The sequence below is a fragment of the Myxocyprinus asiaticus genome, chromosome 29, assembly GCF_019703515.2.
Source record: "Myxocyprinus asiaticus isolate MX2 ecotype Aquarium Trade chromosome 29, UBuf_Myxa_2, whole genome shotgun sequence".
In the NCBI taxonomy this organism is placed as follows: Eukaryota; Metazoa; Chordata; class Actinopteri; order Cypriniformes; family Catostomidae; genus Myxocyprinus; species Myxocyprinus asiaticus.
Window position 1 is genome coordinate 15,651,450 of NC_059372.1, and position 26,281 is coordinate 15,677,730.

At 37.0% G+C, this 26,281-nt stretch overlaps 2 protein-coding genes across 6 annotated transcripts in view; both read left to right on the forward strand.

The window, feature by feature from the left end:
• Positions 1–2,865: 2,865 nt before the first annotated feature.
• On the forward strand, positions 2,866–11,176 carry LOC127420570 (high mobility group nucleosome-binding domain-containing protein 3-like). 4 transcript variants are annotated; one of them, XM_051662963.1, is made up of 7 exons: positions 2,866–3,033; positions 6,245–6,295; positions 6,577–6,606; positions 7,149–7,199; positions 7,504–7,608; positions 9,516–9,615; positions 10,466–11,176. In XM_051662963.1, the coding sequence occupies exons 1-7, from the start codon at positions 3,019–3,021 to the stop codon at positions 10,471–10,473; spliced, it is 360 nt and encodes a 119-aa protein (XP_051518923.1). In that variant the 5' UTR covers positions 2,866–3,018; the 3' UTR covers positions 10,474–11,176. The 4 variants fall into 4 exon arrangements, with proteins under 4 accessions (XP_051518923.1, XP_051518925.1, XP_051518922.1 ...); XM_051662962.1 differs by having other exon boundaries at positions 2,867–3,033; positions 7,501–7,608; XM_051662965.1 differs by lacking the exon at positions 9,516–9,615.
• A 4,962-nt stretch (positions 11,177–16,138) lies between these two features.
• LOC127420559 (PH-interacting protein-like) overlaps positions 16,139–26,281 on the forward strand; it is a 59,698-nt gene continuing 49,555 nt past the window's right edge. For both annotated transcript variants that reach the window (XM_051662932.1, XM_051662933.1), the window contains exons 1-7: positions 16,139–16,292; positions 16,407–16,465; positions 16,550–16,579; positions 16,731–16,790; positions 20,133–20,283; positions 21,011–21,109; positions 21,407–21,567. In XM_051662932.1, coding sequence (XP_051518892.1) covers positions 16,253–16,292; positions 16,407–16,465; positions 16,550–16,579; positions 16,731–16,790; positions 20,133–20,283; positions 21,011–21,109; positions 21,407–21,567 — 600 coding nt within the window. In that variant the 5' untranslated portion in view covers positions 16,139–16,252. The remainder of the gene's footprint in view (positions 16,293–16,406; positions 16,466–16,549; positions 16,580–16,730; positions 16,791–20,132; positions 20,284–21,010; positions 21,110–21,406; positions 21,568–26,281) is intronic.

The following is a 26,281-nucleotide window of genomic DNA, read 5'->3' on the forward strand; positions in this document are numbered from 1 at the left end:
GTTTCCGTTTATGTCTTTGTCTGTGATAGAAAAAGCTCTGCACTTTCAGTACTGATATAACTGTGGCAAAACTCTGTCGTCTCTGAAAACCACTCTGTGGCTTGGCTGACTCAGGTTTAGGCTGCGTGAACCAGTCCTTCCACACAGCACTTTATTACTTTGTTCTCCTTCACATCTTGCATGAATGATGAATGTCAGTGTCAATTATTTCATGTGACAAAGGAGGGTGTCTGAGATACAGTTTGTAATTTTTAGATTAAATAATGCGCCAAATACTCAGAGACAGTCCTTTCTGTTGTTTTTTCTGTTTATGTACACTGTGATCACATTTTCGTTAAAATATGAAGTAAACCACAGAGAAAATTCTTGAGTAAAATAGAATTCTCAGCAGATGTAGTGTCTAATTTAATTGTTTGATGCATTAAATTTGAAGAAATATGAAATTTTATTTGGATATTTTGAATGTTTTTTAAAGCCCAGGCTCATGAATGTAAAAAACACTGAGCGATTTTTATCAGGTGTTCTCAAAGTAATTGAGTTGGACGTGTGCAACCAACAAATATAGTTTTCTAGGTTTATACTATTGTAGTGTTTGGTCTGTATTAATACAGTGTCTCAGGGGTATGTTCAATCAACTCATAGACATCTTGTGTAAAACTTTAGTAGCAATGTGCTTGATATTGTAGCTCATTGTGACCTTGTATGAGGGAATTTATAAATGGAATTAAAGCCAAGACCTAAAGGGATAGTTCTTTTATTTATAAATTATCTCATCATTTACTTAATTTCACACCATCCCAGATGGGTATGACTTTTATTTCTTCTGCTGAACACAAAAGCTGAGAAGAATATCTCAGCTATGTAGGTCCTTTCAATGCAAGTAAATGGGGACCAGACCTTTGAAGCTACAAAAATCACATAAAGCCAGCATAAACATAATCCATACAACTCCACTGTTATATTATATGTCTTCTGAAGCGATGCAATCACTTTGTGTGAGAAACGTATCAATATTTCAATCCTTTTTTACTATAAATGTCCACTTTCACTTTCAGAATGTGAAAGTGGTGATGTATAGTAAAAAAAAATAAAAAATAAATGACTTAAATATTGATCTGTTTCTCACCCACACCTATCATATTGCTTTTGAAAACACAGATTTAACCTCTGGAGTCTTGTGATTTACTTTTATGCTGCCTTTATATTATTTTTGGAGCTTCAAAGGACTGGTCACTGTTCACTTGCATTGTATGGACATACAGAGCAGAGATGTTCTTCTAAAAATCTTTGTTTGAGTTCAGCAGGAGAAAGAAAGTCAAACACATCTGGGACGACATGACGGTGAGTAAATGATGAGAGAATTTTCATTTCTGAGGGTGAACTATCCCTTTAATTTACAGAGATTTGCATATAAACAAACACATCAAAAATAATGTAATATTTTTAAAACTGTTAAAAATTTCAAAGTACTTCCAAAGTTTTAATTTCAGGGCCATATTTACTAAAAAACAAAAAACGTTTTTCATTTAATAGGTTGAACATGTTTCATTTTTAACTTGAACATGTTTAATGTAGGTGAGTTTTTATCTTTTTGAACTGTCCCAGAATTCTCACTGTGAATTGTAAGATATCCTTGATATATTAAGTGTTGATCCCAGGCTTTTGACCGAGGATATTCAAAGTTAAAAAGCACTGTTTTACTGTGCACCACAACTGTAGCACTCAATGGTTTCATTGTGACAGCAAATTTCATTATTTGTGATATAATTATGACTTGAGTTTGATTGCGTTGCTTTTTTTTTATGGTTTATATGTATTTATGTTATCTGACTTTGTATTGTATTGTAGAATATAAGTGATCATCATTCATCATTTCAATACAGTTTGTATGGTTTTTGTGTCCTTGTTTTATCATTCCATGGGCTTTTCAAAGAGAGATGTCATTCAGAAACATCATAAACACTGGAACATGCGAGGCCATGTGTTCATAAAACAATCTCTTTTTGACATTGTACTGTATGTGGAACGATCTCCAGAATCAGATCCATGGTTGTGTTTGGCCCAGAAATTGACACAGGTTGCATAAACACCCTCTCTCATTAACAGGAAATCTCTGATTGTCTGCTCTTGAGTGGCAACAAGGTTCCAGAGTACATGTGTGTTGTGAAGCATGGTAGAATGTTAACCATTGTGAAGTTACTATAGAAGGTCATCCATTGTAAGGTCATGGCAGAGATGTGGCCATTGTGAGGTCATTGTGGAGGGATGCTATTGTGAGCTTGTGGTCGAATGTTTTTTGTGCATTTTGCCTTGAAATCACATGACTGTCACACATGAATACATTTTAGTTATATCATAATGCAACTTCATGATATTAGCAACATTTATTCCCTAATATTTAGGGATCTGTTATTTGATAATCATACAAAAGCATAGATGTTTTGACAATGTTGCAGGATTATTACTTTATTTATTGGTTTATTTTGCACAGGGTTGCAAACCATTTTTCTTTTAGAGAATACAATTGAATTTGTTTGAGTTTTTTATTTTTATAGGCCAAAATGGCAGTACAAACTAAGCATATGTTTCCCATATAGCCGAGCGTGTGGTGTCAGGCGTGGATTGGTTTGTCGTCACTCTGTCACCCCCGCCTCTCACGCGGACCTTTAAACCCGTCCAATACACAGTGCTCTCATTTGCATACAGAAAGCGCGTAACCAATGAGGGCGAGGTGCTGAAAAGCCTTCCAAAATTCGAACCAATGCATGAGCGCGTCATATTAACATATTGGAGCTGCAAACCAATCACAAGCGGAGTGACGACTAAGTGTGCAGCGGATTGACCAATGGTCAAAGACGAGGGTAGAATCTGAGGTCTGCATATTATTAACATGTTATTACCAGAGGTGTTTTAGATATTGATCCTGTATTCGGTGGTAGTTAAACTCTCCCCCGCACCTTACAGGTCCATACCTGGCTTTCTAATTTAATAAACACAAACGAAAAGAAAAATTGAAAAATGCCCAAGAGGAAGGTAAGCTAGTTTACACGTTGTTATTCTCATCTATCTTTGATTTTTGAAACCATTTTAAAGAGATAGCGGCTCGCGTTTCAACGATGAGTACGTATGCAGCGTCGAGCAGGTAAGACGAGGATCAAGTTTTTAAACCGTCATATTCGCGCTGCGTTCTATCCTTAATCCACCGTTATTATGGAATCCTGCAAAAGGCTTCGATTCGAACATCTTTCTATTCGATCCTCCATGATAGTTGGCGGGTTAATAACCCGATGTATCTTTCGCGAAAAAGTCGCCACTTCGTGCGCACTTGTGCTGAATGTCAGTTTGCGGTGATGCTTCAGCGGCTCTCGGCTAGAATCAAAACCGAGCGCTCTGCTCTTAAATGCGTATATAATTGCGTCTGATTTTCTGTGACGTCCATTTTCAGATGCTCGTCTTTTAATTAGCTCTCTTTCGTCGATCGATAGAGGTCCCCATTATTTTTGTATAGCCATGTTTAAACCGACTTGCTCTTCCTCCACCCCCATTGCAGAGCAGCAGACCCGTATGTTGAAGACCGGTTTGTCAGTCACATTTAACACTATCTAGCACAGAGGGATTGTGAAGGTGAGACAATGCAGAAGACTGCTGAACTACCAACTTCATTAAAAGAATGACGGTTGCAGCCAAAAAAATAGAATTGGAACACGATTTTAAAAAATAAATACATGTTATACAGGTCAAATTATGTTCTATCTCTAACGATCCACAGTATAACAAGCTCTATTCACCATCCAAAACCATTAGGGTGGCTTTGACTAAACTTGGCGTCTAAACTTTTTTTAATTATTGTAACCAAAACGTGCAAATTATGAGACTCCTGTTCTCTCCGCCAGATGAGCTCTTGGGCGATGCACTGAAGTCTAGCTTCACTAGGGGGAGTGTCACTTCATTTACTGAAAGCAGAAGGACTGTGTATACAGATTTTTTGATTCGATTCGGATTTCGATACAATACTTTTCGGTTTCATTTTAGGTATATTTTAAGTGTATGTCAATGTTGCTTACATATATTAAATAAATTATCTCAACTAATTCTGTAAGTTATACAGGAATCCTTCTAACTTGGTACATTACGAAAATATTAATTAAAAAATATTAACAACAGGGTTCAAACTAGAGGTCAACCAATAGTGGATTTTGCCGATACCAATAACTAAGATTGTGGGAAAGTCTGATAAAGGATTAATCCTCCAGTAGTTTTTAAAATTGATTTATAGAATGTCAAAAACAAATATATATATATAATTTTTTTTAAATTATTATTTTATTATATATATATATATTTATTATGGCGGGAATAGACACAGAGTCCAAAATTAATAACATCCCAGATGGGGGCCTGGGTAGCTCAGCAAGTAAAGATGCTGACTTCCACCCCTGGAGTTGCAAGTTTGAATCCAGGGCATGCTGAGTGACTCCAGTCAGGCTTCCTAAGCAACCAACTGACCTGGTTGCTAGGGTGGGTAGGGTCACATTGGGTTAACGTCCTCGTGGTCACTATAATGTGGTTCTCGCTCTCAGTGGGGCATGTGGTGAGTTGTGTGTGGATGCCACGGAGAATAATGTGAAGCTTCCACACACGCTAGGTCTCTGCGGTAACCCACTCAACAAGCCACGTGATAAGTTTTACAGTCTCAGATGCGGAGGCAACTGAGATTCATCCTCCGTCACTTGGATTGAGGCAAGTCACTACACACCACGAGGACCTAGCACATTGGGAATTGGGCATGCCAAATTGGGGAGAGAAAAGAAAAACATCCCAGGTGCCTTTTTTTTCTTTCTTTTTTTTTTAAACCAAAATCCCAGTAATAACAAGGAAAAAATGAAGATTTGTTGCATAACGTGGGACTTTTAAGTACAAACAGTCCCAAAACACACCGGCAACTATTGACATAGATTTTTGCCGATAACCAATAGTTCCAAAAAGTGACTATCAGCAGCAATTAATCGGTAAAACCGATATATTTGTCTACCTCTAGTCCAAACTATGCAGTTCAATTGCTATTTATTTAACAGATAAAGCCTAGTAATCAACACAACCCAAAAATGGAGTAAACTTTAAAGTAAAAACAAAAATCGATCTTGTAATTTTAAGAATCGATATCAGGGGGCCTGGGTAGCTCTGCGAGTATTGATGCTGCCTACCACCCCTGGAGTCATGAGTTTGAATCCAGGGTGTGCTGAGTGACTCCAGCTAGGCCTCCTAAGCAACCAAATTGGCCCAGTTGCTAGGGAGGGTAGAGTCACATGTTGTAACCTCCTCGTGGTCGCGATTAGTGGTTCTCGCTCTCAGTGGGGCGTGTGGTAAGTTGTGCGTGGATTGCGGAGAGTAGCATGAGCCTCCACATGCTGGGAGTCTCCGCGGTGTCATGCACAATGAGCCACGTGATAAGATGCGCAGATTGACGGTCTCAGAAGCAGAGGCAGCTGAGACTTGTCCTCCACCACCCAGATTGAGGCGAGTAACCGCGCCACCATGAGGACCTACTAAGTAGTGGGAATTGGGCATTCCAAATTGGGAGAAAAAGGGATAAAATTATTATGATTTTTTTTAAGAATTGATATCGGGATCGTTCAAATGAAGTGAATGAAATTATTGCGATTGAGCAAAACTACTATAAGACTAAATTATAATGATTATAGTAAGTAATGATAATGATTTAAAATGATAAATAAAAAAAAGCTTTTATAATTCACACATGTACTACAGATACATAGAATTTTATGACAACTGATTTATTTGAGAGTTGAAATGTGCCATTTTATTTTGCATGTTAAATTTTGCCCTGTGTATAATAAAACAGGGCAATTTTGTATTTATTCTATTGTTAATATAAACACCATAGGCCTATATGTAACAGTCACATGTGGTCCAAGAAAGTAGTGTACCTTTGATTATAAAGAGGAAGTTTTACAAGCTAGTGGTTACATATAATGAACGTTGTGTTTGAATATATAATTTGTCATTATCTTTGTGTCATTCTCAGATAGATGTATATAAAATTGTATGGCATCACCCATCTAAAGGTCCCATTTCCTTGTAGTAGACTTTGGCTTATGTTCACGGGTTTTTTTGTCAGTCACATTTCTTTCGATCTTTACCAGTCATACATCAAACATTCAAATTATTTGTGTAAATAAATGTCCATATGTAACATTTTCCAATATTTGTTGTGTCTATACAGTCACCTGAGGGAGCTGAGGCTAAAGACACCACTAAAGTTACAAAGCAGGAGGTAAACCTCTTTTAACATTCTCACATTTTCCTTATTCAATTTATTTACAAAAATAGGAAAAATAAACTGTTGAACAATTGAATACATTTATTTTATGATGTTAATAGTTAACTAGGCTACAATAACAGGTACCGATAAACGTTATACTTATTTAGAATGCAATAAAATTAGCTAACATAGTACAAGCCTTGTTCCAAACATTGAATGAAATACCACACATTTAAGTGGTTTAACACTTTTATTAACTTTCTACACCCTCTCAATCTTTTTCTGTCTGGTAGGGCACTCGCAGATCAGAGCGTCTTTCTTCAGTAAGTGTGCCTTTGCTCTCTTTATATATGCCTAGGCGTCATTTGCATATTTCATTTTTATTTTAGCCAGGTGGCATATTTTTTTACTTTCATATTACCTAGAGTTGTTTTGAAGTGGAGGAAACCAGTTTTAAGAACTTGGGCAATGTATTGCTATCAGATGTCCTCTAGGTATCCTGAACGATACACCTGTACTGTATATGCATTATTCAGTGAAACAGTTTGAGAACACATGTGTTAAGTTTATGTGTTTGGTTTTAAATGTAATTGAAATTGTCCAGTTGTGTGTCCTCAAAATTTCTTTTTATATTTGAAGCCATAATTATTGTTAAAATATCTTTTCTCTTCCCCATCGTTATGTTCTTTCCTTTTGAAAATGTCAAAGTTCTGCCAGATTAATGAGAGGGAAGATAAATCTAGGCCAACACGTCCATACCATGGGCACCATGCAGTTTACCATTTGTGGCCTTTGCATTGTTTGTTGTGAGAGCCTTACACTATTTGTAACTTCTTTCATCCTGTTGTCTTCTTTCAATATTCAGAAGCCAGCTCCTCCTAAACCTGAACCAAAACCCAAAAAGCCAGCTGCCAAGGTAACAGCTCTCTCTTTCATAATTTCTACTTCTTTCTGTATGACATCAACCACAGAGAACATTTTTAACATGTTTTTGCATGTGCTTTGCATCGAGTCCTTTCCTGCACATATGAAAGTATATTGTACAGTTGGTGGTGTTTGTGTATTCTATAGAAAGCATGAACCATTTTACAGTAGCAGTTCAGAGAACTAGTGTAATCTGGTGCTGGCCAATGTGTTTTGGAGCAGTTAAATTGGTTCAGTGCAGAATTATTTAACAAGTATTAGCCCAAGTGATCCTATTTGTGTTTTCTGCACAGAAGCCATCCAATGACAAAGCGGTAAAGGAGAAGAAGGGCGGAGCCAAAGGAAAGAAAGAGGAGAAAGGGTCTGCGCTCACCGCAAATGGAGAGACCAAGCCAGACGAGGTGGGGTAATCCTGTTAGGTTGCTAATGCAGCTGTGTTTAAGAGCAGTTATAAGGCATGCTCACAATAGTCTCTGCGAAAGAAAACAAATATACTTACAGTGAGTAGTGTCTACAATCAGCTTATCATTGGCTGTTTAATATCTAATATTAAGCAGCTAAATGAAGCTCATACCTCCAGAAATGCTCTGAGATTACTTGAATATACATCCATTACATCGCAAATATTTTATAGATGATTTTGCCCTGAGCAAGAGTAAAAGAGCAGAGATGTGGGGTGGGAAAGATTGACCTAGTTACAGTCATGTTCTGGTAAAGTGCATTCTACAAGGCTCTGAAAAAACTGTGTGGGAATTGGTGGCATACTGATGGGCTAACTTTAACAACAGCAGTTGTGATTTTTGGGGTAAAATATTGTTTTAAAAATACAGTATGTTATAATCAGTGTTGGATAAGTTTTTCAAAAACTACAATTAAAAAACTACAAAAACTCTAATTATTTATCTTAAATTGTAATCTGATTACTGATCTTACTCCATAGAAGAAAGTAATCACATTACTAATTACTTTTAAGTTACTTTCTAAAACACTTTTCACTTAAAAGTTTTGTTTTTCTGCTCAACAAATTCCAAATAATGTTTACTTTATATTTCCTCCTCGTTAATTGCAGTACGCTAGTCATACACTCAGCACCACACATTTTTCCTTTACAAAGACACATTCAGGGGGCACACGCCCTTCAGATGTCACAGAAATGCCAACAGACCTTCATATATACTGTACATAATTCATGTTTTAAATGTATTTTACATTAAAAATATTATTTTAGAAATATGTGTAACAGGTTGTATACTTAAAAGTAATTCACTTAATTGAAAGTCAGTAACTATAATCTGATTACAAGAATTAAAATGTAATGTGTTAACAGTAAGTAATTAATTTATAATCAGATTAAATCCAACTCTGGTTAAAATATAAACTTAAAGGGATAGTTCACCCAAAAATGAAAATTTTCTCATCATTTACTCACCCTCATGCATCCCAGATATGTATGACTTTCTTTCTTCTGCTTAACACAAAGGAAGAATATTTCAGTATTTTAATGGTGACCAAAATTTTGAAGCTACAAAAAGCAAATAAAGGCAGCATAAAAGTAATCCATACAACTCCAGTGGTTAAATCTATATTGTGTGGTAGGTATGGGTGAGAAACAGATCAATATTTAACTCCTTTTTTCTGTAAATTCTCCTCCCTGCTCAGTAGGTGGCAAAGAATGCGAATGACCAAAAACAAAAGAAGAAGAATGTGAAAGTGGAGATTATTATTAAAAAAGGGCTTAAATGTTGATCTGTTTCTCACCAACACTTATCATATCACTTCTAAAGACATATATTAAACCACTGGAGTCATATGGATTAAGTTTATGCTGCCTTTATGTGCTTTTTGGAGCTTCAACATTTTGGTCACCATTCACTTGTATTGTATGGACCAACAGAGCTAAAATATTCTTCTAAAAATCTTTGTTTGTGTTCAGCAGAAGAAAGAAAGTCATACACATCTGGGATGCAACTTTTGACTTAATCATGAATCTTTGACCTGTAGAAAATGGTCAGTTACACTGAGTAGACATACATCTATCAGTTTATGTCCATCTTAATTATATGATCTGTCTTTTTTTCTACTTACTTTTTGTCTCTTTTTCTGCTTATGATAAAAGGAAAAAGTAACATTGCAATTCTTTGCTATTCAAAATTCTGTGGCAACATAAATTACATTTAAGTGATCAATATCTAATTACCTTGTCCTATATCCCTCCCCATGATTTCTCAACACCTGCATGTGCATGAACCATCACTCACACTCACACACACACACACACACACACACACACACACACACACACACATAGATCTGTGTCTCACGCTCATCTGTCAGTGTATCATCATGGAGAAGTTCCGCCCCCTCCTTCCTGTCCATCCGAGGGAAGTGTGAGACAGTTAGAGTAAAGGGTACGATAGTTTGAAGAATGCAGTGTGTGTTTGTGTGTGCTCACTGCTGTAGATTTATTTGACCATCTCTGTGTATTATATATGCAATACAAACAGCTTTACAAAGGCAGAATTAATTACCTTTTCTCTTACTGAAAACCCAAAGTTACCCGAAAGCATAATGCAAAGGACACTGAACTCTGAAATTATGGATCACAATTTTGTTTTTAAAATTTTAAGCTGAAGTGTGTTTTTTCAGTGCCATTAGCGTCACCAAACGGCATTTCAAATAAATCTTTTTTTCTAAACGTTTCCAGAGCACTTCCCCCGTCTGTCATTGACCGGTCAAATACATAGTCCCACCTCAAACTCATGCCATTGATTGAGCCAGTTTTGCTGTGTTGGGCTTGTCGGGATGCTCAAACAAACAGAACAAAGTTTTGAAAGCGCCAAAAAACTAGTGTTTACACTTTTTGGGAAATCAACCTACTAATGGCTTACAGTATGTTATTAAACTTGGAAAGCATTTTAACATTGTAAAAATTACGCACTTCAGCTTTAAGTCTAGAAAGGAATTTTAAGGAAGGAAGTTTAAATTGATCATCTCTGTCGTTTGAAAAGTAATCGTTGAATATAAATGCACACTGTTAATATCGAATCTTGATTTTCTACTTGAGGTAAGTTTTGATCAACATAGTATGTACTGTATGTATGTTGATTTCCTCTTACTAACAGTGTGGCTTTGGTTCTGCCTGTCTGACTTAACAGTATCAGCTTGGAAAAACTGCAAAATCATATCTAAACCAAGTCCTATGCATTAAGGAATCATATTCTTTATTTCTGCCTTTCTTGTGCCTTTTTCTCTTTATAGGAAACTGAGACATCCAAGGCTGAGGCTGAGCCAAAAGAGTGATTAAAGTTTGTTTTCCGGAATAACAAAGAACATTTTTTATTCCTATTGAGTATTTTGTAAAATGCAAACTTATTTTTAGATTTATCATACTAGATTTCCTTAGCTAAATATTAACTCACACTCCCTGATGAAGCACCAGTCTCCTTCTCTCTCATCTGTCAGAAAGATAGATTCATTTCAAGGAAAGGCAACAGTTATTCTTGAATGTTTCACCAGCAGCTCGCCTGTCAAATGGAGCCACTTGGAATATGTCACATCCTATGATGTAAAAACAACTGATTCATCTTTTGCCACCAGAGTGCATACCTTTAGTTCCACATACTATGTGGTTACTAACCTGTATGTCGTTGGTGTGTGTTGTCATTGTATCTTGCCGTTTTATTGGTTGAATTCTTTAAAAGAAAGGGATACATAGAGAGAATGGGAGATTTACCCCCAATTTTCTGCTTTTTTTATCTACTATGTAGCATTTTGAGATTCAAATGTGTTCTGATTAAAATGGCTGAATTAAACATTCTTAACAGACATCCTTAGCAATAAACAAGAGGTGCTTTGTGCTACATAGTTAGAAAAACTCTACAACAAAATTTTAGACACATGTAAATGTACACTTAACTGGTTTGAGATATTCTCTGTAAAATGTTTTCAAATAAAAGACAAATAAGATAGGCTCATCTTTTGTGCTTGTTTATACTAGTTGCTTCAAAAGCTTCATATTTACTGGATTGAACTGTGCTATTATTCTCACAGAAACAAAAGTTTTTGTATTGCCTTAGTTATGGTAGAGTTTGTATTTTTAACTTTGTAGAAAGCTCTTGAGGGTCTGAGGTGTTCAGTCTAAAGCTACAAAAGCCTTTCAGTGTAGTTCTTTATACACAGAAGCATGTGACTACACACGCACAAATACAACTGCTGATGTCAGAAAGGGAAAGGTCAGCAATGCTACCGGGAGGCAGGAACAGAGAATAGGAAATTAACTGACAATACATGTTGGCCTGGCCCAGCAAATAGATCAAAAGGCCCATATAATTATGATTCCTGTCACAGGTGTGGTTAGAAAATTGCTTCCCAATTTAAAAATGATTTTAGACAGTCTATATACCTGTTGGGAACACTGTTGACTTGATAGTTTTTGTTATAGTTAAACTGTTGCTTATTGGGATAAAGATGCCTAAATATACACTGATAGATAGACAGACAGACAGATAGATAGACAAAATCCTCAATGTAAAAACTGCATTGAAAACCATTTGTACATAAATCTGACCTTTATTTTGTTGCAATTATTACTCTTTTTAAATATTTAAGTCTTTGTTTCTACTTTTCAATATATGGAACAATTAACAAACTGGAAGGTTCAGACTCTAGATTGGTCCTAGTCCTAAAGTTGACCAAAAATCTCCAACTTGATATACAGTATTTACCCTTATAACCTTTGACCCATGTTTGGCCCTTTCACCCATCTCATATGATACTCCTGACATCCAGTGGTAGGGAAAATTAACTGCACTTACTAGTCACTAAATGTAGCCACTTGTTCTGCCCTTTCATAATTTTTCATCCAATACATTTTAAGAATGTTTTTAAATTTTCATTTTATTATTCTGAATCAAATTTAGTGTAATTTGGCTTTTGTCTACCTACAAAATTGTGTGCCTACTCAGCCCAGATCGCCACTGTTTCTTAAGAGGGTGTTATGTTGCATCAGTTGTGCTTAAGTAGCCTTAAAACCAAAGCAAGTATATTCACAAAGTTCTTGGGTATCTTACTTCTCTTTTCTTCCACATACACCCTCAGTGTCAGTAGTTTATCAAGGGTTACATCAGCAAATTAAGTTAAGACTGCATGCAGAAACGTAACTGTTAAACTGAGGACTTCCCAGTAAGGGAAGCACTTTGTCTTAGCTTTAAATACAAAAAGACCAGATAGCATCAAAGTCACATTGTTATCTTAGAGAAAAGAATGGAAAGCAAAACCAAACATACTTCCATTTTCTAAAGTTTCTCACTTTGATACACCACTTATGACAATATATTTAATGAATGGGTCTGTTATTTTTGTTTTTTTTAAACCTTCTCAGTGTTAATGCAAATGGATTTGCAGACATTCAAATACATACGCACATTTTGTATTTGATAGATATGTGCATAAAAAAACGAACAGATGACATAAGAAGAATGAATGAAAGACAGATTAATTAGACAATATTTTGAGATAACAACAGCCTTGTCAATAGATGCACATTTTCTGTGAATTTTGAGTAAACACTGTAAAGTGAACAAGTGTTTCCTTTCAATTCAGCAATTTATTCTACAACCTATTAGTGTACAACCTGCTATCATTAGATTGTATTTATATATTAGCCACCTTGCTCTCTGGATATTGCTATCTGTATCTGGCATTTAGAAACCCAGGACCCACTTTATATTAGGTGTCAGGTTACAGTGTTTCCATTGATCATGGTATAAATATTGGGGGAAAATGTAACATTGTACTTCTACACCCCTGGATACAATGTACTTATTATGTATATATGTGTTGTTGCATTTTACTTACATTTAAAGTATCTGCACTTAATTACATCTGTCCTCTAAGCCTAACCCTAACCCAATTTTTACCCTACACCCTAACCCTAATCTAAACCCTAACCTAACCCTACCGGTGCCTTAACCTCAGTAGCAGCAAATGTGAATTTTGCAGAACAACATGTAGTTACACAATAAGTACATTGTATTTCATGCATTTTAATGTTAGTACATAGTTGTTGAAGACACCCAATTTAAAGTGGGACCAAACCCCATGTTGGTCGACCAAAAAAGGATATCTGAATTTATTGTTCGATGAAACCCAGTATTGTGCAAACTTAATCCAAATGATGTTACACTCGGATTTTGATCAAATTATGAGTTTAGAGGTACACTCACTGAGCACTTTATTAGGAACACTATGGTCATAATAAAGTGCTCGACATGGTCTCCTGCTGTTGTAGCCTTTCTGCCTCAAGGTTCAACATGTTGTACATTCTGAGATGCTGTTCTGCTCACTACAATTGTACAGAGTGGTTATCTGAGTTACTGTAGCCTTTCTGTCAGCTCGAACCAGTCTGACCATACTCCATTGACCTCTCTCATCAACAGGGCCTTTCAGTCCGGAGAACTTCCGCTTATTAAATGTTTTTTTGTTTTTGGCACCATTTTGAGTAAACTCTAGAGCACGGGTCGACAACCTTTTTGACATGAAGTGCCATTTTTTTTTTTTTTTTTTTCCTGGTCAATGGCTGTGCAAAACCTGATGATTATAATATAATCATGATACTGCATATGAATTTTCACAGAGCATCTTAAGTGCCTTAATGAAAAAAAAATCTGTCCTTTTGTACAAAATGTGTTAACACAGTTAATGTTACAAATTTGCTTATTTGATTACTGATCACAAAATTGTGTGGATTCTTAAATATTTCTTATATTATGTCATTTTAATCGTTTAATCACTAGTACGCAAGCAACAGCAAGAGAGGAGCAGACTATTTTATTTATAAGAAGTTTTTCGCACCTGCATTCCAATTTGCATCTTGATGTAATCCTTCCTCATGATCACGCAGCGTGTTTTCATCAGCTGAATGGGAGTCTAAACACTATTAATGTCTGATGAGACTCACGCTGCGTGTGCAAGCCATTCGCGCATCACAAGCCGATCAACTATTTAACCCTTTTCGGTGAATCGCACCTGCAAAATCCTAAAACTTTATTTCCAGGTTTATTGAATATTTTGAATAGACTTGAAAAGATTTTTGAACACCACGATGTGGGTTTTATGTTTTCTCTTTTAATCGTAAATGTATTTTTTAATGTGACCATGGTTTAAGGAATTTATATAGATAATATAGTCTACTCCTCTCTCGTCTTCGCTGGTGTGCCAGTGATTACCCCTCTGCGTGCTAATGCTGGCACACATGCCATAGGTTGCCAACCCCTGCTCTAGAGACTGTTGTGCGTGAATATCCCAGGAGATCAGCAGTTACAGAAATACTCAAACCAGCCCATCTGGCACCAACAATCCTGCCATGGTCGAAATCACTAAGAACACATTTTTTCCCCATTCTGATGGTTGATGTGAATATTAACTGAATCTCCAGACCCCTGTCTGCATGATTTTATGCATTGCACTGCTGCCACACGATTGGCTGATCAGATAATCCAATAAATAAGTAGGTGTGGTGTTTCTAATAAAGTGCTTAGAGAGTGTACATTTCCAATAAGACGCTATATTGCATGACTTCAGTTATCTGAGTGAAAAGCAGGTTTATCCTTTCAAGCTGCACATGCATTGAATAAAAAAGAGGTAGTGTTTTTATTTGTCTAGAATGGATAATTCATCAATGATTTTGATTATTTCAGATTAGTTAGACCTTCAATTAGAGGTCCACCACACTCCAGCATTTCAATTGCAATATGCAGAAAGTAAAAACTCAGCAGGTCTTTAAGAGTCATATCATAAATGTTATCTACATACACACCACTGACCCATTAATATAGTCAATCTGAAATAAAACCCCTATGTTAATGTTAGGCCCTATGAAGAGAAACTACACAAGGAAAAACTTCAATTTGCTCACTGGTAATCACACTTTTTGCCCATCAAATATGGTTGTCTACAATTAAGAATAATAAAAAAAAAAGGGAAAAAAATCTGTATGATACTGTTTTTTATTAATACACTATTGTGGGCAAAGCCAGGAACATATTTTGTCCAATTAATATGTGTTTTACATACGCTGTAACTACGCTGTTATTGTTAATTTAATCCACAATGTGTCAACATATAAATATATAAATCACATCTCTGATCTCTATTCTGTTTTGTTCGTCTGATGTCGCCATTAGTCATTGGATTCCTGTAACTTACAAGGTTTAATTCATTACATTCCCTCTGTTTACTACCCTTCCCCCATTTTACTGCCCATTCGCTTTTGGGTAAGAAATGGACGACTTCCCAATCCAAATAACAAACGAGAAAGGGGGTGGGTTCCTTAGGATCAGTCTGCCTTAAGATTCCAATAAATCCGATTGATTTACTGATCATTTTGGGGGGGTTTGTGAGGTTTTTATGCTTGATAGTGCGCTTCTGTTGTAAGGGAAACATGGCAGTTGTGCGAGATCCGAGCTTCGCTGCAAGGTCGAGAGACTATTCGAGGAGCTAGAGGCGCCAGTAAAGCTCAGAGTCCTGGATTTAACAAACAAATCAATGTAGCCCAATTAAGTAGTTAAATGATAGCATAAAACTAGCCAAAGCTGCTTTAAAGCATGCTTTCGCTTCCCCTCAGTATCAGCAACGCAGTCTCTCAGACCGTCCGTGCTTTGTGTATTCCTGCGCAGAGGGCTTGCGCTTTTTGGAGGGAGGAGGGGGTGTGTGAAGCGTAAACTGAAACCCAAAACATTCACGAACATTCGTAAGGTACATAAAATTGTATACTTTAGAAATACCGCTTCTTGTAATCTCCAAACGCCTGGGGCGCGGGATGTTTGTCCGAATCGACGCGTGACATGTTGCGTCTGAAAGGGGACTATTTTGCGAGTGCGCGGAAGGCTGGAACGACGCGCCGGATCTACTTTCTGTGTGTTGGGTGAATGGAGGCGCAGCTCTTCCTGGTGAACAAACACTGACAACTACAGGGCAGCCTCAGCGATACCCGCTTCCCAGAACGGCCACACACCTTCTCCTTCACCCCCAAAACAAGCCCTAAACATGGCTGCTGACCGTAAACACGTCGCGCAGTTGAAATCCGGTGAGTAAAAGGGTTTAGAAAGGTGGCGCTGAAGTATTTTTATATACATCTGCCGTTCCCACCACGTCCTTCTTCTAAGCTAATGTAGCTCATGTATTCTCCCCCATCTCGCAGAACTGTACTTCCTAATAGCCCGATTTTTAGAAGCTGGACCTTGTCAGGACGCGGCAGAGGTGGGTGATTTTGTAATTTAGGACTATAAAGGACATTTCTGGGAAAGATGGTGTCGTAATTTGGTATTTTTATGCTTTTTTCAGACCTTGATACGGGAGGTTCAGGAGAAGGAGGTAAGCAGCACAAGCCCTGCTAGCGTCACATCTCACTGCGCTGTACTTTAGGCAGTTAATATAACGCAGATTTCACATTTATTGTTTGAAAATACAAACTTGACCCCCTAAAATGGACCCAAACCTAGAAAACATTATTTTTCCATTACAGCTGTTACCCAAAAGGATTGACTGGACTGGCAAAGAACACCCAGGGAGTTACGAAAATTTGGTAAGGGATCCCTATAACCGAGAGAAAACTTTTCAGAGAGCAAAATAAGAAATTGAATTTCCCGCAATTTTTAAATCAGGAAAAAAAAAACTTAATCCGAGCACGCGGGGAAAAGACAAACTCCGGGTTAGAAATGAGTGTCAATGTGTAAACCCAGAGCCTTGCTTGGCCTCAGGGATGTGAGTTTGGTCACGGTGGTGTACAATAAGGTTGGAATTGATGTTAAAATTGATGTAGAAATAAAGAGACGTCATGAATGTGGTGCTGTACAAGGGTAAGGGAGCGGAGGGAGGAGGGACCAGTGCGCCAGAGAGTGAAAGCGGGGCGGGATGGAGGCGCTCTGCTCCTGTAATACAACCATGGTCAGGGTAAAATACTCCAGTTACTTAGTTTATTACGCTTAAACCAAGGTTTTGGAGCAGAACCAGCACAGCCGGCGAACGAAGAGGAGCTAAGAAGGGTAATACGACTTTTTCACGTGGCGATAGTTGTCCTGAGAATTGTTTTTATTTTGGGAGAGACAACACGTTGAGAGACTTGAGGAGACAGGCTGATAGTACAAATGGAGAGGTTCATCGAAATGAGTACGTATTGATTAATTTATTAATTACAATATCCAGAAAGGTAAACAAACAATGAATGAATCAAACTACTTGCATTCTTTTTACTAGCTCGCCATTCCACGTGCGAATGTCATTCAAAGATAATTCGAATGCGCATTTGAAGCGAGAGATTCTGAAATGTCGTTATTTTTAAACTTTGTGTGCTTTTGATCCAGCCCCTGTTATGGCCACCCCCCTTTATATCTCTTGCGTAACTAAAAGAGTCAACTGTCTGTTAAACACACAGGCTGTTACGGACACAGGCACGTCGTTCCACGCGGCGAAATTCAGACAGATTTGTAGCGATAATCTGTTACGTTTTATCCGCGAGTGTCTCGCGGATGATCTCGCGCGCCGCTAGGTCGCACGTTCACGGCGTCTGTTTCCCCGTTTAATACAGTGAGTGAATGAGCTTGTGTGTGTGTGAACATGCTGTTCGTGGATTATTCCACCGCCATGTGAAGATGTTTAAAGCCCGTCCGTGCCTGCAGATAGTGGGGTACAAATAACGCGCAGCAGCCTGTTGTTGGCGCTGTCAATGTATTTTTCTGTCAGGTCTTGCGTCAAGCGATTCATTATGTTAATGACCAATGCAATCTGCATTAATTATCATTATTCAGAAGTGTAATTAAATAATTATGATGCAAACAATAGTATTAATAATAAACAAAAATCTAAATGAAAGCATGTTTATTAAGAATAATACCTTGTAACAATTGACATTTGCTGTATTTAACAAAACATTTTCACAATTTTAATGAAAGTAGGAAACACGGGGTAGTAGTAGTTTAGATATCATGATCCATTAACAAAGCTCTCTATATGTAGATACAGATTTTAGTTTTATAATGCATATTTTTAATGCATATACTCATGCATATTTATGCATAAATTATAAAATCGCTAGCTAAGCGACGCGTGTGTGTGTGTGTGTGTGTGTGTGTGTGTGTGTGTGTGTGTGTGTGTGTGTGTTAGGATGACGCTAAATGCAATTAAAACCATTAATTACTGGCCGGGGCGTTGGAAGCTGGATCTGAGCTTGATAAAAGAGATGCCCAGACAGACGCGTTGCACAGGGGAATGAACAATTTACATGCTTATTTAATGTGTAGATTAGATTTATCTCTAGGGTTACAAATGGAAAGATAAAACGCCAGTAACGCTTTATTAATTTAAAATAAAATCTCGTATATAATCAGAAAGCGTAGCACTACGTATTGAATTATTTTATGTATTGGCCTACAGTGTCAGATGTCTAGTGAATGTCAAATGTGTGTTAAATGGCATTAGAATATATTGTTTTATCCTAGTGTAGTGTAATCCGCTTTTATTACATGATAATTAAAGGAATGTACTGGGTTCAATACAAGTTAAGCTTAATCGATAGCATTTGTGGCATAATGTTGATTATCACAAAAAAAAAAAAAAAACAATTTCGACTCATCCCTCTTTTTTTTTAAGAAAAGCAGAAATCGAGGTTCCAGTAAGACACTTACAATGGAAGTGAATGGGGAAAATTTTTGTAGGGTTTAAAATGCAGAAATGTGAAGCTTATAATTTTGTAAAAGCATTTACATTAATTCTTCTGTTAAAACGCATGTGTTATTTGAGCTGTAAAGTTGTTTAAATCGTAATTTTTACAGTTATTTTAAGGTTTTAGGGTTTGTTGAAATTACATCGGCATGGCAACAACAATGTAAAATCGGCTATAACTTTTCACAGAAAAGGTTGATAAGTGATTTTATCACACTAAAATCATGTTAACACGCAAATTGTTTATGTCTTGTGGCTATACTTCTGAAACAGTGAGTATTTTAACGTTTACAGATTGGCCCCATTCACTTCCATTGTAAGTGCCTCAATGTAACCCAGATTTTTTCTTTCTTTTTCTTTTTGATTTTCTCCCCAAATTGGAATTCCCAATGCGCTCTAAGTCCTCGTGGTGGCGTAGTGACTCGCCTCAATCCGGGTGGTGGGGGACAAATCTCAGTTACCTCTGCGTCTGAGACCATCAGTCCGCGCATCTTATCATGTGGCTTGTTGAGCGTGTTACCGCGGAGACAGCGCGTGTGGAGGCTTCGCGCTGTTCTCCGCAGCATCCACGCACAACTCACCATGCGCCCCACCGAGAGCGAGAACCACATTATAGTGACCACAAGGAGGTTACCCCATGTGACTCTACCCTCCCTAGCAACTGGGCCAATTTGGTTGCTTAGGAGACCTGGCTGGAGTCACTCAGCACGCCCTGGATTTGAACTCGTGACTCCAGGGGTGGTAGTCAGCATCTTTATACTTTTTTTTTTTTTTTTTAAGAAAAGGAGGGGCAAGTCAAATGTATTTTTGTGGTAAATAATAGTATGCCACAAATGCTGTCGATTAAGGTTAACTTGTGTTGAACCCCGAATATTCCTTTAACGGGTGAAGTAATTTTTAATTAACACCTGCACATTATGCATGTTTTGAGTAGAGTTGATTGGCATAGTAGAAAAATACATCATTCAATTTCTGTATTTAAATAGGTATTTAAAATAAATAGAACATTAAATATTTGCATTGCACTCACAAATGCATATATTCTTGCTTTTGCGTCTTCTAATTTTTGTTTATTTTACTTTCTGTGCATATGCGATTACAACAAAACTATTTAGCACTTACAGCACTCTTTAGCACAGGGTATATTAGAAAATATCCTTTTGCCCTAAAGATGTCATGTTTGTTATTTTTGTGTTTGTGTGTGAAGGTGAAATTGTACAGGCACATTTCTCCTGATCACCTGTTGCGGGTATGTGAGAGAGTTAGTCCTCTTTTGGAGAGGGAAGTGCCAGCCAGCGTACCTGGAGTCAACTCACTGCTGGGAGCCGGACGTCAGTCAGTGCTACGTTCCAACAAGAGTGAGTGTCTCTCCCTGCCTCCATCCCCACTTTCTCTGTCTGATAACCTGCGTTTTCAGTTGTGGCCAATTAAATATAAACTTTGTGTTGTTACGTTTATAATAAGCTGGTTTACCAGAAGTTGAAGGCCATCCTGAAGCAGTTCAGCAAAACATCTATTTTGAATGCCTTTCTTACTACAAGAGTGGGCAAATGAATGTGCAGTGACCATGAGTACCACTAAAATGATTAACTATAATTGCACCATAACTGCTCTAACGGAGGATTGGAAATATCTTATCGGTATTTCAAGTGCTATTATTTTTTTGGAGGTGAAAGTAGGGAAAAATTTGTACATTTAGAAGAATTTGATTCCACCGTTTTGGTCAGTTATATTAAAATGGTACTATATGTGGATGATGGATTGACTTTTATTTGACTATTCTTTGGGTAGATGCCTGTGGCAGTGGGTAAAAAAAGAGGAATGTTAAAATGAACACCTCCATAATTCTGCCTCCAAAATGTCATTAAAGATTAAAAATTCAGTGCATCCCTTAAATTATCAAGAATAAATGTTCTATTTTGTTTAGTGGAAGGACAGTTACAGTAATTACAGTAAATTATTGCTTTGCTGTGGATGTGTTTTTGTATATGGATTATTACTTCCATCATTGTGTCTACAGTATGTGTGACTAAGGATTCCATCACTTGTGTATAGTTAGTGACAGCTCCACGTGTTTGTTGCCAGGTTGTAAGCACGTGGTATGGAAGGGATCCGCCCTCGCAGCCCTGCACTGTGGCAGGCCACCCGAGCCGCCAGTCATCTATGGAAGCCCGCCCAATATTGGTAAGACACCTCTTTTTGGTCCTGTTAGTAATGCATTCCAGTGAAAGGGACAAAATGCATCAAAATCCTTATAGTAAAAAAATAATAATATTTTTATAGACCTGATGGTTGAAATAATATGTATAATTAGATTTTTTTTTATTTATGCACACTTTGTTTGTGCATATGTGTTTGACGTTCAGGACATATGGACCATTCATAGAAATGTGTTCATTTGTAAACACAGAGTTTTTTTAATCAATTTAGTTTTAAAATCAATTTGATGTTGCTCTACTGGATTCTTTTTGTGTGCTTTAGTGGAGACAACATACAGTCGGAGGCTGAACGGCTCATATCGGCTGGGTCAGCTGGTCCCTACAGCTGTTTACCAACACATGAAGATGCACAAGAGAATTCTGGGACATCTGTCATCTGTGTACTGCGTTACCTTCGACCGAACTGGTCGCCGCATCTTCACAGTAAGACATCTGGTTTTGTACATACATCTGGTGTGTAACAGGTAGATAATGTATTTAAATTTCTATGTCCTTTTTTGTTTCCCTTTCTTCTAAAATTAAAGATATGGAGAGTATGTGAAATATACTATAAAACTGTCGCAAAACTGCTGATACTTTTTTTAGACAAAACTTTTTTTTATCATAATTTTGTGTCATTTCAAAACACATGTAATTATAATAATTTGCATTGTGTGCCCTCCCTTAATTAATGCTGCTTTTCAGTACAGTGTAGGAATGTCATATTACACTAAACTAGGTTAGGATTAGGGGTAAGGTTAACAGTGTAACTACAGATGTAATTAAATGCAGGTATTTTAAATGTGAGTACAACGTATCAACGTGTATGTACATAATAAGTAGCTACATTATATCAAATGCTTAAGTACATAGTAGTTAAAGACACCTAATATAGAGTGGGTCTGTCAATTTTAATGGCTATTAAATATTTTAGAAGATATTAATAATTAATTATGGAGAATCATGCCGATCACAGCAAGTATTCATTACGCAAAAACACTCTCCAAGAAGTTGTGTTTCTTATTTAATTTGAGAAATGCATCTCCTTTTAAAACCACCACTATTATTATTTTTTAAATATTAATGTAAGTGGTTGACCCCACTAATCGACTAGTCAGGTGTTGGACAACTAGTCGATTAGTCGACCACCCTGGAAATTCCTAATAAAAACATCTTTCTAAATTGTCCATTCAACCATTCAAATAGAACCATAGACACACGCACACACACAGATCATAGAACAAGAACTGAACATGAACAAACCAAAATTCCATAACCTTAACCCCGATCCTTATCCTAATCCTACCCTTAAAGTTACCCGTACGCCAACCTCAGTAGCAGCAAATGTGAATCTTATGAGAATTTTGCAGAACAACATGTATTTGCACAATAAGTGCATTGTCTTGTATTTTAAAGTTAGTACAAAGTAGTTAAAGACACTTAATATAAAGTGGGATCAAATGGATATTACAATACTTTATATGGTGTTAAATATGCCATAATAATGGAATATTTGGGGTCAAGTGCTTTAAAATGATAAAATCCCCCAATGTATATTATGGTCTCAAATAACCTGTTTAGTGGACAGAACTGATCACTGTTTGGTCATAATGTTTGAGTGGGTTTGGGGTTTAAAGGATTCAGAAAGCAGCTGTGGTTTTATGAATTGAGGGACCTGCCTGTGAGATGAGTAGGCTAAATGCTCACAGTTATTCTGTATGTAGTTTACTGCATTTCAAGTGCTGCAGTTCTGTAGTGTTTCATGGGCAGTACAATTAACAAGGCCAATGAATCAATTTAATATACAAAAAAATACACATGAATTTGTTGTAGGGCTGCACAATTAATCGAAGAAAAAAAAAACTGTGAAATGTGTCGATTACAGCATTCCATTTTGGTGTACTTCTGTTGTGGCAAACTTCTATTTACAGCATATTTTTTGGGCCGTTGTGTGCATGAATGCAAAGGAAAATCTGACGCATTTAAATTAGTCTAAAGGCGAATCAGTAATGCACACCATCTACATTATACTCTGTACAATTTATTCAAAATGTGAATAACACTTTTGGTTTTTCATGCAATTAAAATATTAAAGCAATTCAGGAACACAAATTTGTTTTGATGCATAAAGAACATGGCATGCAACTGCCCCACACAAAGTAAGTATTTTAATGTAAACTGTATTAATCGAAATAAATAATCGCTATTACAATATCTAAGGAAATGATCGGCAATTATGATTTTCGTCATAATCGTGCAATCCTAATGTGTTGTGCTGTTGTCATATGTTGATGTGTCTTATTGTTGGCCTGTCTTGATGTGTTATTGATCATGTAACAGAAATTGCATTTTGAATGTACTCAGTAAATCTGACCCAGCTCTATGGCCCTTCTGTGGATTTTCAATGAGTTCTAGAAATGCTGTCTTTTTTTCTCGTAGGAAAACGGATATTTTTAGACAGAGAGCATTTTGAACTTCTTACAGAAACAGATAGGCTATTGTTTTGAGTGTGGTATAAGTTTAGAGGTTAAAGGTTATTCACATGTTCAGTCTGGGCATGCATACTGTTGATGTGTGACATCCTCCCGTCCACAAACGTCTAATGGATTCTGAGTGTGTGGGTGCACGTGTTTGGATTCTGGCATTTCCCTGACATTAGCTCACCATCAGCCTGTGGCGTATGCTTTTGTAAAATTTGTTGTGGATTGTCAGATCTCCAGTTTTAAGCGTGCTTTGCTGATGTCTGTTTTTGAGTTTGCACTCCTGGGTTCCATTTTACTCTGCAAGTTTTAAATGCTCCAAAAATGGCTGAACAGCAAGGATTACTCCCCCTCTTTCTACCTCTCCCTCCCTTTTTCTCAATCTCTCTCTCCCACTGTTATTCTGTTTGTCTTTTCCTCTTTCGATCTTGATCTCTGTTTTTCTCCTCTCTCCTTCTTTAGGTCTTTTTCTCCTGGCGTTGGTGGGTGTGTCTGTCCGCGCATGCTGAAAAAAGTGATTCTTTTATAGATCTGGCTGCAAGCCAAGATTAAAATACTCTCTTTCATATTCCTGAGCTATTAGCCAGTGTGTCATTGGCATTCTATCTGTGTTTAACAGATCTTCCAGAATTTTCGTCTCCATGTGTGGCTGGCTTGGTGATCATATTTCTTTGCACAATTCTATATGCATATGTGGCCTGCTAAAGTTAATGTCATCATAGTAATTACAGTGTTTCTAGAACCAACTTGGATATTTCCATCTTGATGTATTAAAAATGACAAAACAAGGAGAAGAAAATGGCAAGCTGATTATCTGAGGTTTCTGGAAAAAAGAATGTTTCAATCAAGCAGTGAAAAGATGAAAGTGAAAGATGGGGTTCTGTAGTTGCTGTGGGTAGCATATATATATATATATATATATATATATATATATATATATATATATATATATATATATATATATATATATATATATATAAAATGGTTTTACGCCTGTTGTCATGGAAATACAATGCCACATTCATTTTTAGGTTAAAAGCATTTTTTATTTAGAAATGGCAGCATGGCTTGGAATAAATTCACATCAGACTCGCTGGATTTATTATTAGTGTTCAGCAAAGTAAAACAGTGTGAAGTTAATAGAAAAATAAAAATATGCTTTCTAATTAATTAATAAATATCCCAGTTGAATCAAGTAAAATACATCAATCATTTTAAAACAACATCACTCTCAGTGTTTACCCTAGGATTTTTTTTTGTATCCACTTGCCCGAAATGCCAGACCCATAATTACACGCGCCAGTGGAAGAAATAGCTTACAACGACCTTAGAAACATTATAGATGGATTATCCATGTTCACCTTGTCATGTCTGTGTTTATTTACTGGGAGCTTTTGCCACTTGAAGGGCTCTGGAAGCCCAGATAGCTGTAGTAATAACTGTCAAATAATGAAATGCCTCTAAACAAAAAATTGCTTGCACTATATTTAACCCCTGTTTGTAAGCACCGGTAACACCATAGATGGCTCCTCATTACTGTTTAGGTCATTGTAGCTAGTCTTTCTAAAATAATAATAATAATAATTTATAATATTTGTAAAAAAAAAATAAAAAATTCTAGCCTAAACATATTTAGAAACCTAAACTACATCTGCCACAGTTGTAATAAAAATGAGGTCTAATACTGTAGATTCTACGTAATAGATTATTTAATATGAAACCATAATTTTTTTTAAAAATATCACATTTACTGTTACTACTGTAAAATCGATATCGAGGGAAGCCCGCAGGCCTGATATGTGTGCTCCAGAGATACAGAGCAAAGCAGATCATTGGCACAAGTAGTTCTGTGATGGCTCGTGCCAAACTCCCACAAAAACCAGGCTTCAATCTTGATAATATCGCATTGCAGAATAGAAGCATATTTAGCATGTATAAAGCGCCTAATTCGAGAATCATAGAATTTGCCTCGGCCATCCAAAATTTTGCTTATTTGATCAAATAAGGTAATTTGTGACATTGATCACGTTAACTCATTTGGACAAAAGGTCAGATTTTTTTGTTTCCATTGAAGCACACAAGATGTTCTTTGGGACATTCTCAAATCATGCTGGATAACATGGATCATCAGGTTTTAAAACAAAAGAAGGACACACCAAATTCTAAGGAATTCTGAAATGCCTGTACATTTTCCAGTTCAACTTTAAATTGAAATTGTTATGTTGGTAATATAATTTGTCATAATTTCTTTATTAAATTAGAAAAATGCAAAACAGAAGCATTTTCACTAGTGGTGTCTAGGGTTGCACGGTTTACCGGTACTAACGAAGTATCGCGATACCAAAAAAAATGAAAATGGTGCGATATCGGTGGCCTGGGTAGCTCAGTGGTAAATGATGCTGGCTACCACCCCTGGAGTTCGCTAGTTCGAATCCCAGGGCGTGCTGAGTGACTCCAGCCAGGTCTCCTAAGAAACCAAATTGGCCCGGTTGTTAGGGAGGGTAGAGTAACATGGGGTATCCTCCTCGTGGTCGCTATAAGATGGTTCGTTCTCGGGGGGGGGGGCGCGTGGTGAGTTGAGCGTGGATGGTGTGAAGCCTCCACACGTGCTATGTCTCCGTGGCAACGCGCTCAACAAGCCGTGTGATAAGATGCGCAGGTTGATGGTCTCAGACGCA

Excerpts from the sequence above, each read along its gene's own strand:
- LOC127420570 (XM_051662962.1), top strand. Across the intron at positions 6,296-6,576 it reads CTAAAGTTACAAAGCAGGAG|GGCACTCGCAGATCAGAGCG; the intron begins GTAAACCTCTTT and ends TCTGTCTGGTAG. Across the intron at positions 6,607-7,148 it reads GATCAGAGCGTCTTTCTTCA|AAGCCAGCTCCTCCTAAACC; the intron begins GTAAGTGTGCCT and ends TTCAATATTCAG.